The sequence below is a fragment of the Hemiscyllium ocellatum genome, chromosome 11 (assembly GCF_020745735.1).
Source record: "Hemiscyllium ocellatum isolate sHemOce1 chromosome 11, sHemOce1.pat.X.cur, whole genome shotgun sequence".
Lineage (NCBI taxonomy): Eukaryota > Metazoa > Chordata > Chondrichthyes > Orectolobiformes > Hemiscylliidae > Hemiscyllium > Hemiscyllium ocellatum.
Genome location: NC_083411.1, coordinates 43,018,132 through 43,032,632, shown reverse-complemented (window position 1 = coordinate 43,032,632; position 14,501 = coordinate 43,018,132). Strand labels below are relative to the sequence as shown.

Genomic DNA, 14,501 nt, shown 5'->3' with positions numbered 1-14,501 from the left:
ATACAGAGTAAAGCTTTCTCTGCACTGTCCCCATCAAACACTCCAAGGTACAACATGGGGTTAGACATAAAGCTCCCACTTTTAAAACAAAACTAAAGCTACCTGTACAATGTTCCCCATCAAACACTCCCGGGAAAGGGGCAACATTGAGTTAGATACAGAATTAAACTTTCTCTACTCTTTTAAACAGAAAGTAAAATGTCCCTCAATTCTGTCCCCATCAAATACTCCAAGGACAGCTATAGCACTATTCAATACACATACTGAGCTGCCTCTATGCTTTTAAACTGAACTAAACTGAATGCAAAGTTCCCTTTATGGTGTTCTCATCAAATCACTCCCAGGACAGGTACTGCTCTGGGTTGGAGGCAGACAGTCAAGCTCCATCTATTCTTAAATGGAAAATAAAAGCTGCCTCTACTCATTTAATCTGAATGTAAAGGTTCATCCATACTGTTCCTATCAAAAATTCCCAGGACACGTTCAACACAGTAATACAGTGTAAATCTTCTCTACTCTTTAAAACTGATCGCATATTTCACTGTGGCCAGAGACTCCCAGGTCGGGTGCATCATGTGTGGGAAGACGAGGTCTATAATTTTGTGACTGAACATTTACACACCTGAAGTATAACTATTCAAGGGATGGTAAGAGAGGACATATCTTCCAGCCCTTGCAGAACCAGGCTCCAGTTCCATCTAATGGGCCATTATTTCACCTCTGCTCTGTATATACCGTGAATACAGGATCCTCCAGAATTCTTTTACAACCCACCTTTTCACCATTAAAAATTGGACACTGTACAGTTAACTCTTTACTCCCATTTCTGCAAAATAAAAAGATGATTGTTTTTCTCTCTCTCTCCCCCACAGTTGTCTTTTTCAAGAACAGTTTCACTATTCATTAATTGTAGTGGAACATTTCCCTCAATCACTTACAAGGATTTGGGGGCTCTGAACATTTCTTGAAAGAGCCCTTGGCCTCCTTCAAGGTATCTTTTTGTTCAATCACTCCTGTGACAACACTGACCATCTCAGCAGTACAGGGTTGGATATAGACTGGAGATGTCCCTCTTGGACCACAAAAAAGGCTTTCCTATCATGTTTTGATACTCAAGCCTCAAACTTAGGGAGCAAAACGAGACATAGTGAAGGATTTGACTCCTTGGCTGCAGGCTTGAGGGTAGCAGCTTGCTTGGTGAAGCAGTGGTTACTCTGAACTGAGATGTATCAATTGGTTTGAAGTCACTTACCTCTGAGGCATTACAGACGGATGTTAGATTGAGGCCACAGATCTTCCCTGGATTAGCACTCCATGGCAGGACTCCTGAATCAGGAGGACAAGGGACAAAAATGAGTCCCCACAAAAACACAAATAAAGAACAATTTTAAGCCGTATGTTATTAAATGTGTCTCACATGGCTGTACTACAAACCAGATTCTGGATTTGTGGTGCTGGAAAAGCACAGCAGTTCAGGCAGCATCTGCAGCACCACTAATCCAGAATCTGGTTTCCAGCATCTGCAGTCATTGTTTTTAACCTGTACTACAAACCAGCTCATTAGCAGAACTCAGTGGGATTCATTAACTCGGAAACAGGACAAATCCTGTTCAGCCTCTGAAGGTTTTTGTGATATTCAATTTGACCTTAGCCTCATAGGGCCCATCGGGTCCACACCAACCGTCAAAAACAGGACCTATCAAGCATCCCTCCCTTTCCCCCCACCAAGAAATAAAAGCAAAAGTTGCTAGAAAAACAACAGATTTGGCAGCATCTGTGGAGAGAAATCAGCATTAACACTTCAGAAATTTTCCTTTGTTCTGAAGGGTCACTGGACTCGAAACGTTAACTTAATTTCTCTCCTTAGAGGCTGGAAGACCTGCTGAGTCTTTATAGCAATTTCTGTTTTTGCTCCTTTATTGCATCCTGTCTAAAGTGCCTCCAGAGGAGGTCAAAACTGTACACCAGATCTCACTAAAGACTCACAGAATCCATACAGTGCAGAAAGAGACCATTCAGTCTATCGAGTGATAGACCCTCTGAACAGTATCCCATCCAGACCCACTCCTCCACTCTAACCTCGTACATCTCCCATGGCCAATCCACCTGACCTGCATATCTTTGGACTGTGGGTTAAAACCAGAGCACTCAGAAAACCCACACAGACACGGGGAGAATGCAAAAACTCCACACAGTCACCCAAAGCTGGAATCGAACCCAGGCCCCTGGAGCTGAAGGCAGCCGGTCTCACCATTGAGCCACCATGCTGCCGAAATTTCTAATTGGAGCAAGACATCCCATTGAGATCAGGAGGATAACAATACCCATTAAAAGTCCACTATTCTATCCCTTTTCCAGGGCTATAATGCACAACGAGGGCTTCATTGTCCTCATTCAGTCCCTCACCTTCCTCACTGAACACCCTGGACTCCTTCTCTGAGAGAGAGTGTCCTGTACCAAGAGATTCTGGACCCCTTCCCAGAGGGATTGTCCTGCACTGTTGGGTACACAGGAGTGACAGACCTTGAGCTCCAAAGTTGTATGAGGAGAAAGTCAAATCAGAATAATTTAGGAAGTGTTTATTCCACATTGAAATATGGCCAGAGTCCATACCGTACTGCCTGGCATCCACACAGACATCATCAAAGCCTGTATTTCCATCTGTCACATATTTGAGTGTTTGGCACGTGGACCACATGGTGTAGTAAATATAGACTGGCAATGCAGCGAAAGCAAAAACCCCCATCCAGGTAACACTTAGCACATAAGTCAGAAAGATGAACTGGAAGAGGAAGAGAGGGGTAATTGGCAAATGCAAACAAACATTCTTAGTTCAAAATGCAATGACAGAGAGCAACAGAGGCTTTACCACAGTTTGAACCAAGGACCAAAGCCTTGACAAAGGGTCAGTTAGACATGAAACGTCAGCTCTTTTCTCTCCTTACAGATGCTGCCACCTGCTGAGATTGCCCAGCATTTTCTCTTTTGGTCTTGAATCAAGGATCACTTGGTATTTGGAGCTGTGACTGAACTTGCAAAACCAGATCTCAGTCACCATGTTATACTAGCACTGGGTCACTGCATCGACATCAGTCTCCCTACTTATCCCTGTGGCATTTCTCAAAGTCTTGTGCAATCAGTCTTCACATGCTCCACAAGTCTTGGGACCATATGAGACAGTCAGCCTGCGATGGGGCACACAACGGGTGAGAGGGTGAGTTATTGGGAGCAGAAGAGTTTGTCATGGGTCCCATCACAGGATGGTGTGAATGGAACTGGAGAGGAAGATGCCAGCAGCTGCTTGGCATTCCTAAGATACCCAATATGCTTTGTGTAGTTTAAGGTGACACTCTTGTAATTGATTATGGCAAGTGGGCAACTCCATTTACCCAAGAAACATTACTCACTCAATGCGAAACATAAATGCATGGTGTTGGGGCTAGGAAATACAGCCTGGCCAATCATCTGTGAACGGAAGCCAGAGTTCCGATTCAGGTGTTTCCCACACAGCATTTGAGAGACTTACAGTTGCACTGACGCAGCGGCCGCACAAGGTGGTCCTGAATTCCCCAAAGAGGGATCTGACAGCACTGGTGGTGTAAAAGCCCTCTGCCAGCAACAGCACCCCATACAGGAAGAAGAATGATGCTGTCCCATAGATAATGTACTGGAACACCTGGATCCTAGTGACAGCAGAAAGAGCAGGGAACACAGAAACAAATCACATTGTCAATACACCTCCATTACACACAACGTGCAACACAGATCACAGAAATGCAATGGGAACTTCTTTGAGTCTGCACTGCCATTCATTATGATGCTGATTGATTACCCACCTCAGCACCCTGCTTCTGCCTTGCCCCCAGACACTTTTATCCCTATAGCCTCAAGAACAATAGAACATAACAGTGCAGTCCACGCCCTTTGGCCCTCGATGTTGCGCCGCCCTGTCATACTAATCTGAAGCCCATCCCACCTACATTATTCCACGTACATCCACATGCCTGTCCAACGATGACGTAAATGTACTTAAACTTGGCGAATCTACCGTTGCAGGCAAAGTATTCCATACCCTTACTACTCTGAGTAAAAAAAGTCTCTCTCTTTCTTGAAAGCATGCAATGGTTTGGCCTCAAATCACTTGCTGAGAATTCTATCGGCTCATTACCAGGTGAAGAAAGTTCTCCCCACCTTAGTCCTAAATAGCCTATCTTGCATCTTGGAGGGTGACTCCTGGTTCTCTACTCTCAAAATTCATCACAACCATCCTTCCTGCAATTACCTTGTCAGAATTTTATAGGTTTCTAGGAGATTGTCTCTCATTCTTCCACAATACAGTGAATATAGTCCCAACCAATCCAATCGCCATTCGTATGTCAGTCCGGCAAACCTTTGCTGCACTCCCTCCACAGCCAGAATATCCTTGTTCAGATAAGGAGACCAGAAATGCAACAATATTTCAAGCCTGGTCTCGCCAAGCCCCTGTAAAATTACAGAAAGACACCTTTGCTCCTGTACTTGAACCTTCTAACTACAAAGGTCAATATACCATCTGTGTTCTTCACTGCCTGCTTCCCCAATCTATTGCTTTCAGATAGAGGTCTGCCTTCTTGTTTTCATTACCAAAATGGATAATCTCATGCTTATCCACATTATACCAAGAGGGGAAGTCAGGAACAGGAAGCCATTGAGTCCATCGTGACAGTTAGTAATTCAGTGAGATCATGGCTGACTCCTTCAACTCTTTGGATACTCTTATCCAAGAGAAAGAGGCAGCTGATCTGCGTCATGAAAACTTAAATTATTCTCAGCATCTATGGCCTTTTTATTTACTGGGGGTGGGGGGGTGGGGGGGGAGAAGTAGGGTTAAAGGTGCAATAAAAATAACAGGCCTCCAACTTTAGAACCAAAGATAATAACCAGTACAGAAAAGAGGCCCTTCAGCCCATCAAGGACCTCCCTATTCTCATTCCACTTTCCAGCCTTGTACACTAGGGTATTTCAAGTGCTCACCAAAATATTTATTAAAAATGTTGTAATCATTCTCAGCACTATTGCAGTGAGTTCCAGACATTCATCATGTTTGAAATGAAAACAATTTTCCTAAGTCCTCTCTTGCTCCTTATTTCAAATCCACAGACCTCCTCCCCTCAGTAATTGATCCCATTTCTAAGGGGAAACATTCATTCCTATAAATAATATTGAGGACCCTCACTTTTATACATCTCAGTCAGGTCCTACCCACAGCCTAATTCCTTCATTCTGAATCTCCTGTCTACCTAACTGAATCATTTAAAAAAACACCTCTGACCAAATCACCCCTTGATCTTTGAACAAGCCCCATTTGTCGACATCGTTTAACCCAGTGAACATGATATTATTCAGGTGAATTTCCAAAGGTTAACGCAAAACCCCAATGACCCCCCTCCCAGAGTGTCAACACTGAAAACAGTTCATCCAAATACAGTCAGACAGGAGCTCTGTGCAGCTAAAGCATCACTTAAGATAAAGTCCAGCATTTGACTGATTATTTTGCGCCATGATCAATAGAGTTTAAATATTTCTGTATTTGATAGTGTAAAACCCTTTGTCCCTAGAACCATCAAAACATCAGATTCCTCCATCAGCTCCCAAGTGGATGATTACACAGTGAACTTTACAGCTTCGTTCAATTATCTATCCATAACCCTTGACAACTTTCTGCTCCAACTGACACAGCTTCATGTTCTTCCTCATGCAGGGAGATGATGGCCCAGTGACTCAATTATCACTGTAATGTTAATCCAGACACCTAGATAATGTTCTGGGGGACCCAGGTTCAAATCCAGCCATGGCAAATGGTGGAACCTGAATTCAGTACAAATCTGCAAGAGGTCTAGTGATTACCATTGTCAATTGTCAGAAAAATCCATCTGGCTCACTAATGTCCTTTAGGGAAGGTCTGGCCTACATGTGACCCAGACCCACATTCATGTGGTTGACTCTTAACTGCCCTCTGGCAATTAGGAATGGGCAACAGATGTTGGCCCAGCCAATGATGCTGTTATCCCACTAATGAATAAAGAAAAATAAATAAATAAATAAATAAATAAATAAATAAATAAATATCGGCAAAAGACAGAAGAGAAAGAGATACATACACATTTGCTAGGATAGCGTAGTCCATGAAGTCATCGGAAAAGTAAAGTTCAATGAGTTTCTCTGTCCCAGTCAGAGCCTCATGGCCACAGCCACAGAAAAGGGCCACTCCCACAAAACACAGGACAGTGGCAATGAGCGAGGCGTAGGGAACGCCCCTGAGACATCTCACACAGCACTCCGAGCAACCTGCAAGAACAAGAATCAAGCAGATAGACCAAGAAATAATACAGAATCTGCCCCTCAGCTCTCCTCCATTCACACTCCCTTCAAACACACTGGAGGTAAAAGAAAGCAGGCCCGGGTCACTGACTTTTACCCAGCATTCCATGTAAGCATGGTGTGATTGGCTGGGATCTCTGGTGTACACATACATGTGGGCGTGGACAAAGTCAGGATCAGATCTGCACTGTGTGATACAAAGACTTCTAGATCACTGTCTTAAGTTCACAGGGAGAGATAGTAACAGCAATGTGACACTGGCTAACTTCCAGTCCATGAGATTCCAGGTGGTTTTGGAATATCAAAACAAATTCATCCACTAGGTCCGCAGCTCCCATAACATGCCTTCTGATGTTCCAGGGGATTTATCAGCTTTTAGTCCAATTATTTTTCCAGCACACATTTCTTAATATTAATAATTTACTTTCATAAAACCCTTGGTTGCCACAATTTTACATATCTTTACCTTGAAGAAAAATGTTCACTTTTTCTGACATTTTCTTGCTCCACTTTTCACCTTATCTATTCAGTTCATGTGCTCTGCCGACTTCAGGGATCACCCTAAGATCCTTCTGTTCCTCAAAAACGAAAATATTCATGTGGGAGAATTTTGTTGAGGATCACTTCAGACTCATTACAGAACACGAGGGGTGGCACAGTGGTTAGCACTGCTGCCTCACAGCACCAGGGACCCGGGTTCGATTCCAGCCTCGGGTGACTGTGTGTGGAGTTTGCACATTCTCCCAGCGTCTGTGCGAGTTTCCTCCCACAGTCCAAAGATGTGCTGGTTAGGTGGATTGGCCATGGGTAAATTGCCCCTAGTTTTCAGCGATGTGTAGGCTAGGTGCATTAGTCAGGTATGGAAAAGATAATAGTGCAGGGGAATGGGTTTGGGTGGGTTACTCTCCAGAGGGGTTGGTGTGGATTTGTTGGGTTGAAAGGCCTGTTTCCACACTAGGGAATCTATGAATTCACAAAAGAGGGGTTTCTTGATCAGTATGCAGAGGAACCAACTTGGGAATGGAAGAGTTTAGATGTGGTATTCTGCCATGACAAGTAATTGATTAATAATGCTGACAGGAAGAAACTACTAGGAAAGAGGGATCACAAAATTGTTATGAAGGTGACAAAATATGGATAATTGAAGTTCAAACTGCATCGTCTGGTTTTCAATCCTGGCAATTTCATGAACTAAAATGGTGTCAAAGAGGGACAAAAACATATAATTCACTTAATGACCACAGCAATCATCTGAACAAAAAAGGTCAGCCAAGCTTCAGGAAGTCAATAAAGAAAATGAATCCAAATTTAAACTAACATTTTATCACCAAGCACAGAAAACAGATAACCCAGAAAGCATGGAGGGGAATCTCATCTACTTTTACACCCCTTTCTGGGAATTTTCACACAGCAGAGATGCAAACTCACTCACCAACAAGCTAATCTTAAAAAAAAACTTCTTTCAACGAGATGCTTGCAGAAGCAGACAGGAGATGGATTTGTTACTGTAGACCAAAAGCTTGAGAAAGCCCGATCTGTGTCACTGGGCTCTTTTATTCCAAGACAAGATTGATCAAATAAACAATAGAACAGCAACAGCCAACAGAAATATTCTCTACTGCTGATGATATCCCAGTCCCAGCCGTGAGGCGAGGCCTAGCACAGACTTGTCTGCTCTTATTGTTTATTCTCTCTTTGTCTGCTTAAGGAGGACTGTAATGCTGAACGTTTTGGTATAAATTAGGAAAGTAAACCTAAAATTTGTACACTGGCATCTTTATACCAAAGATAGTACTGAAAATGGCCACTTGGTATACTCGTGTATGCCTGTACTGAAGTACATGTGACAATAAAACTAAATACTAGTGATTTAAGATACCAAATAAACAACTGCAGTCTCAGGTTAAAGCCTTATATCTCAAGGATACTCCAAGGATTTAAAATTGCATATTCCTTTTATGCTCCTTTGGCACTGGACACTTATTCCTTTATAACTTCCTATGATGGTCCAGTGGCTAGCACTGCTGCCTCATAGCACTAGGGATCTGGGTTCGATTCCAGCCTTGGGCGACTGTGTGGAATTTGCATGTTCTCCCAGAGTCTGCATGGGTTTCCTCCGGTGCTCTGGTTTCCTCCCACAATCCAAAGATGCATAGGTCAGGTGGATTGGCCTTGGGAAATGCACAGATTGGCTAGGGCGGTGTATCTGGGTGGTGTGGACTTGATAGGCTGAATGGCCTGCTTCCACACTGTAGGGATTCTATGATCCTCTGATTCTACATTTGGGATTAAGAAGTAATGATATTTCCTCTAACTCAAGGAAACCTTATAATCAACCTTTTACTGGCACTGCAGAAATTAGGCAGCTACATTTAAAATTAGAGAAACATATAGCCTTAGGCTATAAAAGCGCAGAAACCTTCGTTGTAACAAACTTGGAAGGTTGAAAAAGGAGCTGACCGACTCCTTCTCATCCAGATATAACAACTTGATTGAAGAGAGTTTGAGTGTGATTTAATTACATCTGAAACTAGAGATTAAATTAAGACAAAGTTCATCATGTAGGAACAAGGAGTGTGTTGGTTAAGAGAGATTAAGAAACAACATTAAACTACGTAGCAGTCGATAAGCAATAGTGCTCCGACATGAATCAGAATGTAGGGAGATAAATGGCAACAGTTAAGAATGAAGAAGCATTATAACAAATCCCCAGGACACTTGGAATACCAGTGTGGAGATTTCCTTAAACTAAGGAAATGCCAACTTATCCCGGGAAGGAGAGAAACAAAGGGTCACCAGGCGGATTCCTGGGATACAAGAACTGTCACACTAGGATAGATTAAGTAGATGCAGACTGTAGAGAATGAGTGGGAACCTCACTGCAATATACAAAACTCTGGATGTAAGTTTGTCCGCTGAGCTGGAAAGTTCAAATTCAGACATTTCATTACCATACTCATCAGTGACCCTCCAGTGAAGCACTGGTGGATGGCCTGCTTTCTATTTAAATTTAGTTTACGTTTCCTTGGGTCTATGATGTCATTTCCTGTTCTTTTGCCATGGAGTGTTAAACGGGATACAAGTCAATGTGTTTGTTGATAGTGTTCCTGTTGGAGTGCCATGCTTCTAGAAATTCTCATACATGTCTCTGTTTGGCTTGTCTTAGGATGAATGTGTTGTCCCAGTCAAAGTGGTGTCCTTCCTCATCTGTATTTAAAGATACTACTGAGAGTGGGTCATGTCTTTTTGTGGCTAGTTATGTTCATGTATCCTGGTGACTAGCTTTCTGCCCGTTTGTCCAATGTAGTGTTTGTTATGTTTCTTGCAAGGCATTTTGTAAATGACATTAGTTTTGCTTGTTGTCTGTGTAGGGTCTTTCAAATTCATTAGCTGCTGGTTTAGTGTGTTGGTAAGTTTGTGGGCTACCATGATACCAAGAGGTCTGAGTACACACACATGAGGAAGGACACCACTTCGACTGGGACAACACATCCATCCTAGGCCAAGCCTAACAGAGACACGCACAAGAATTCCTAGAAACATGACATTCCAACTGGAACTCTATCAACAAAAACAATTACTTGGATACCATTTACCATGCCCTGAGAAAAAGAACAGGAAGTGACATCACAGACCCAAGGAAACCTAAACACAAAAAGTGGGCCATACCACCAGTGCTTCATCCGGAGGCTCACTGATGATGTTACCTAATATGACGACGAAACGTCTGAAAATGAACCTTCCAGGTCAGCGAGCAAACTTCTATCCAGAACCTCAACCTGAGCTACAAATCTTCTCAAAACTTGCTAAAATACAAAATGCTTAAATAAACTGCCTAGGTTGGCAAACAAGATGATGTCCTGTCTCAAGAGTCCAGAACACAACTGCAGAGGTTGAAGCATTTTGGCGAGGTGGGATACAGCAAGAAATCTGGGAGAATCATGCAAGTTAAAAAAATCAAGAAAGGCCTTTCTCAATGTCAGGTGAAACTCGCTGCATTTTCAAACAGAGCTCCTGGTGCTAAGATGAGATTCTCACTCTAGGCAGCAGCAATTTTCCTATTAAGAGGAATTATTACTTTGTTGCTGGCCTTGTTAACTGCAGATTTCTCCTCATTAAATCTGCAGCTTCCTACCCAAACACCCACCATGAGGAAACTGGACATGGACAGTTTTCTTGCACTGCATTTTTGCAGTATGTCCCCTCAGCCAGACTCACTACATTTCTGTAATGCCTCGTTAGTTAGCACAGACATAGAGCCAGGAAGCTTATCATAGTTATCAAAAGGCCTCTGTTAGGTTGATGGAGATAGTCTTCAGCTTGAAGCTTCCTCACAGTACATCAACAACCGCCTCCAATCTCAGTCCAAGGCATCAGTGCAGTCAGGGACAGGATCATCACCTCATAAGGAGTAAAAAGCCAAATGTCAGACAGCCTACAACCTATCTTTGACCTTCCTGTTCTATTGTGGCTGTTTTCTCCTGGAATGTGGGAAAGGGAGCTATTAAGGGAGATTGAAGCATACAGCACACATTAGTGTAGCTGCAAGTGGGGGAAAAAATGGTATAGTGCTGCAAGCGACTGAGTGGGTAGCTTAGAGGGCATGCAGGGTTAGTGGTGTCGGAGATTGGAGTAAGTGAGGGAAGATGTTACAGGCTATAGAGGGTATGGTGGAACATGAGCCTTGGTGGGATGATGGCACAGTGGCCTAGTGAGGGGGAGGTTGTGAAGAAGAGGTGGCGATAAGTAATTTGATTGAGCAGAAACCTACAGTGCCAGACAACTGAGACCACACTGACCTATAGATCAGGTTGGCAGTGTCTGGTGCCACAGCCTTCTGTGTCAGGCTGAAGGAAATAGGATGCCCCTCCTCTCTCGCACAGTCCACAACATCCCAATGTCGAGTCAAATGTCAGAAACCATGCAGAATAGCTCTAGATTTTTAAAGATGGCATGAGTGCCAGGGATGGAGTTCCTTTCTGGGTTATGTGGGCAACAGTGAGTTCTCCCAGCTACGTGGATGGGAGAATGAAGCTGGCATTAGATGATAGAGGTGCCATTGGGCTGGATGCTTTGGTACTGTTTGGGATAGCGGTACAAAAAAAACCTAAGTCTTGTGAAGAGAAACCCCTCACAAAACTCCATGAAGTTTGACACAGAGCCTAAACAAATGCAAAATTCAATCCAGAGTCTCGGAATATTTTCACGGAATGATCAGGAGAAATTTCTTTACTCAAAAAAAAAAGAACTTTTATTATTTTGTTTAGATTACCTACAGTATGGAAACAGGCCCTTCAGCCCAACAAGTCCACACCAACCCTTCAAAGAGTAACCCACCCAGACCCATTTTCCCTCTGACTAATACACCCAACACTATAGGCAATTTAGCACGGCCAATCCACCTAACCTGCACATCTTTGGACTGTGGGAGGAAACCCATGCAAATGTGGGGAGAATGTGTAAACTCCACACAAAGTGGCCCAAGGCTGGAATCAAGCCTGGATCCCTGGCGCTGTGAGGCAGTAGTGCTAACCACTGAGCCACTGTGCCACTATGCATCAAGATGTGGTTAGCTTACAGAAAACAGAGATTAGGCATAAATGGATGATTTTCGGGTTGGCAAAATGGAATGAATGGAATGCTGCAGGGATCAGTACGCTGTAAACCTGTCTGCAGATTGTTATGAATCTGGGTTTTATAAAATGGTTGTGTTTTAAATAATCTCCTCTAATTCAATCGAATAGTTCAGAGAGGGCAGCTGATGCAATTGCCTACTAGTTCTGGCCAGATAAGCCCATGTAACCTGGTGGCCATGGGATAAGGTTGACGCTTTAACACCCAGACACTAAAGAGGAGGTAGATCTTATTGAGCTTAAGGAGATATAAACTGCAGAGTTAGAGATCCCATTTGCAGGATTAGTGGGCAGTGGGCTATAATAGGAGTTGCTATGTCAAGCAGAAGAAAAGGACAATTTTTAAAGTAATCACTGAGCAGAGTGGCTCATGAACAAATGTTGGTGGAATCAGTGATTGTGAAAGTTAGAGTGCATGAAATCTCACAAAACACATTCCTTTTGTGGGAAAGAGGTGGGATGGTGGCTCAGTGGTTAGTACTGCTGCCTCACGGCACCAGGGTCCCAGGTTCGATTCCAGCCTCAGGCGACTGTCTGTGTGGAGTTTGCACATTCTCTCTGTGTGCATTTCCTCCGGGTGCTCCGGTTTCCTCCCACAGTCCAAAGACGTGCAGGCCAGGTGAATTAGCCACGCTAAATAGCCCATAGCGTTGGGTGCATTAGTCAGAGGGAAATGGGTCTGGATGGGTTACGCTTTGGAAAATCGGTGTGGACTCGTTGGGCTGAAGGGCCTGTTTCCACACTGTAGGGAATCCAATCTTTTCTTTGGCATCCAAAGAGTTGAATGAATCGGTCTTTATTTACATTGGACACTGGGAGGTTTTCTCAAATGGGCCAGAAGGCGACAGCATACTGAATCATCAGGAGACTTTTGGGATTTTAATACAATGTTACATATCTGCTAAAAATATGCTGTGACATAAAGTATGTGAAAGTTTTCAGTTGTGTCAAAAAGTTTATAGTCTAGTCTATAGTTTAGTCCAATCCTTGCCTCTGTTTAGTTTGTTTAAATTTTAGTTTGTAACAGTAACTCACCTCCTGAGTTTAAGGGTACAAGTCAGGGGTTTGATGGAATCTTCGGGTAAAAAATGAGGTCTGCAGATGCTGGAGATCACAGTTGTAAATGTGTTGCTGGTTAAAGCACAGCAGGTCAGGCAGCATCCAAGGAATAGGAAATTCGACGTTTCGGGCATAAGCCCTTCATCAGGAATGAGGAGAGGGTGCCAGGCAGGCTAAGATAAAAGGTAGGGAGGAGGGACTTGGGGGAGGGGCGATGGAGATGTGATAGGTGGAAGGAGGTCAAGGTGAGGGTGATAGGCCGGAGTGGGGTGGGGGCGGAGAGGTTAGGAAGAAGATTGCAGGTTAGGAGGGCGGTGCTGAGTTGAGGGAAACGACTGAGACAAGGTGGGGGGAGGGGAAATGAGGAAACTGGAGAAATCTGAGTTCATCCCTTGTGGTTGGAGGGTTCCCAGGCGGAAGATGAGGCACTCTTCCTCCAACCGTCGTGTTGTTATGTTTTGCCAGTGGAGGAGAGCAAGGACCTGCATGTCCTCGGTGGAGTGGGAGGGAGAGTTAAAGTGTTGAGCCACGGGGTGGTTGGGTTGGTTGGTCCGGGCATCCCTGAGGTGTTCTCTGAAGCGTTCCGCAAGTAAGCGGCCCGTCTCCCCAATGTAGAGGAGGCCACATCGGGTGCAGCGGATGCAATAGATGATGTGTGGAGGTACAGGTGAACTTGTGGCGGATATGGAAGGATCCCTTGGGGCCTTGGAGGGAAGTGAGGGAGGAGGTGTGGACGCAAGTTTTACATTTCCTGCGGTTGCAGGGGAAGGTGCCAGGAGTGGAGGTTGGGTTGGTGGGGGGTGTGGACCTGACGAGTGAGTCACGAAGGGAGTGGTCTTTGCGGAACGCTGATAGGGGAGGGGAGGGAAATATATCCCTGGTGGTGGGGTCCGTTTGGAGGTGGCGGAAATGATGGCGGATGATACGCTGTATACGGAGGTTGGTGGGGCGGTAGGTGAGAACCAGTGGGGTTCTGTCTTGGTGGCGGTTGGAGGAGCGGGAAGTGGAGGAGATGCGGTGGAGGGCATCGTCGATCACGTTTGGGGGGAATCTGCGGTCCTTGAAGAAGGAGGCCATCTGGGCTGTACGGTATTGGAACTGGTCCTCCTGGGAGCAGATGCAGTGGAGACGAAGGAATTGGGAATATGGGACGGAGTTTTTACAGGGGGCAGGGTGGGAGGAGGTGTAGTCCAGATAGCTGTGGGAGTCAGTCGGTTTATAGTAGATGTCTGTGTTGAGTCGGTCGCCTGAGATAGAAATGGAAAGGTCTAGGAAGGGGAGGGAGGAGTCTGAGACAGAGACAGTCCAGGTGAATTTGAGGTCGGGATGGAAGGTGTTAGTAAAGTTGATGAACTGTTCAACCTCCTCGTGGGAGCACGAGGCAGCGCCGATACAGTCATCAATGTAGCGGAGGAAAAAGTGGGGGGTGGTGCCAATGTAGTTGCGGAA

At 44.5% G+C, this 14,501-nt stretch overlaps 1 protein-coding gene across 1 annotated transcript in view; it reads right to left on the bottom strand.

The window, feature by feature from the left end:
* Positions 1 to 14,501, bottom strand: part of LOC132820186 (proteolipid protein DM alpha) — a 48,363-nt gene that overhangs the window by 1,797 nt on the left and 32,065 nt on the right. Inside the window, exons 2-5 of the mRNA XM_060832154.1 lie at positions 6,141 to 6,327; positions 3,527 to 3,683; positions 2,614 to 2,782; positions 1,253 to 1,326 (exon numbers count right to left, since the gene is read on the bottom strand). Of these exons, the coding sequence (XP_060688137.1) occupies positions 1,253 to 1,326; positions 2,614 to 2,782; positions 3,527 to 3,683; positions 6,141 to 6,327 (587 nt within the window). The remainder of the gene's footprint in view (positions 1 to 1,252; positions 1,327 to 2,613; positions 2,783 to 3,526; positions 3,684 to 6,140; positions 6,328 to 14,501) is intronic.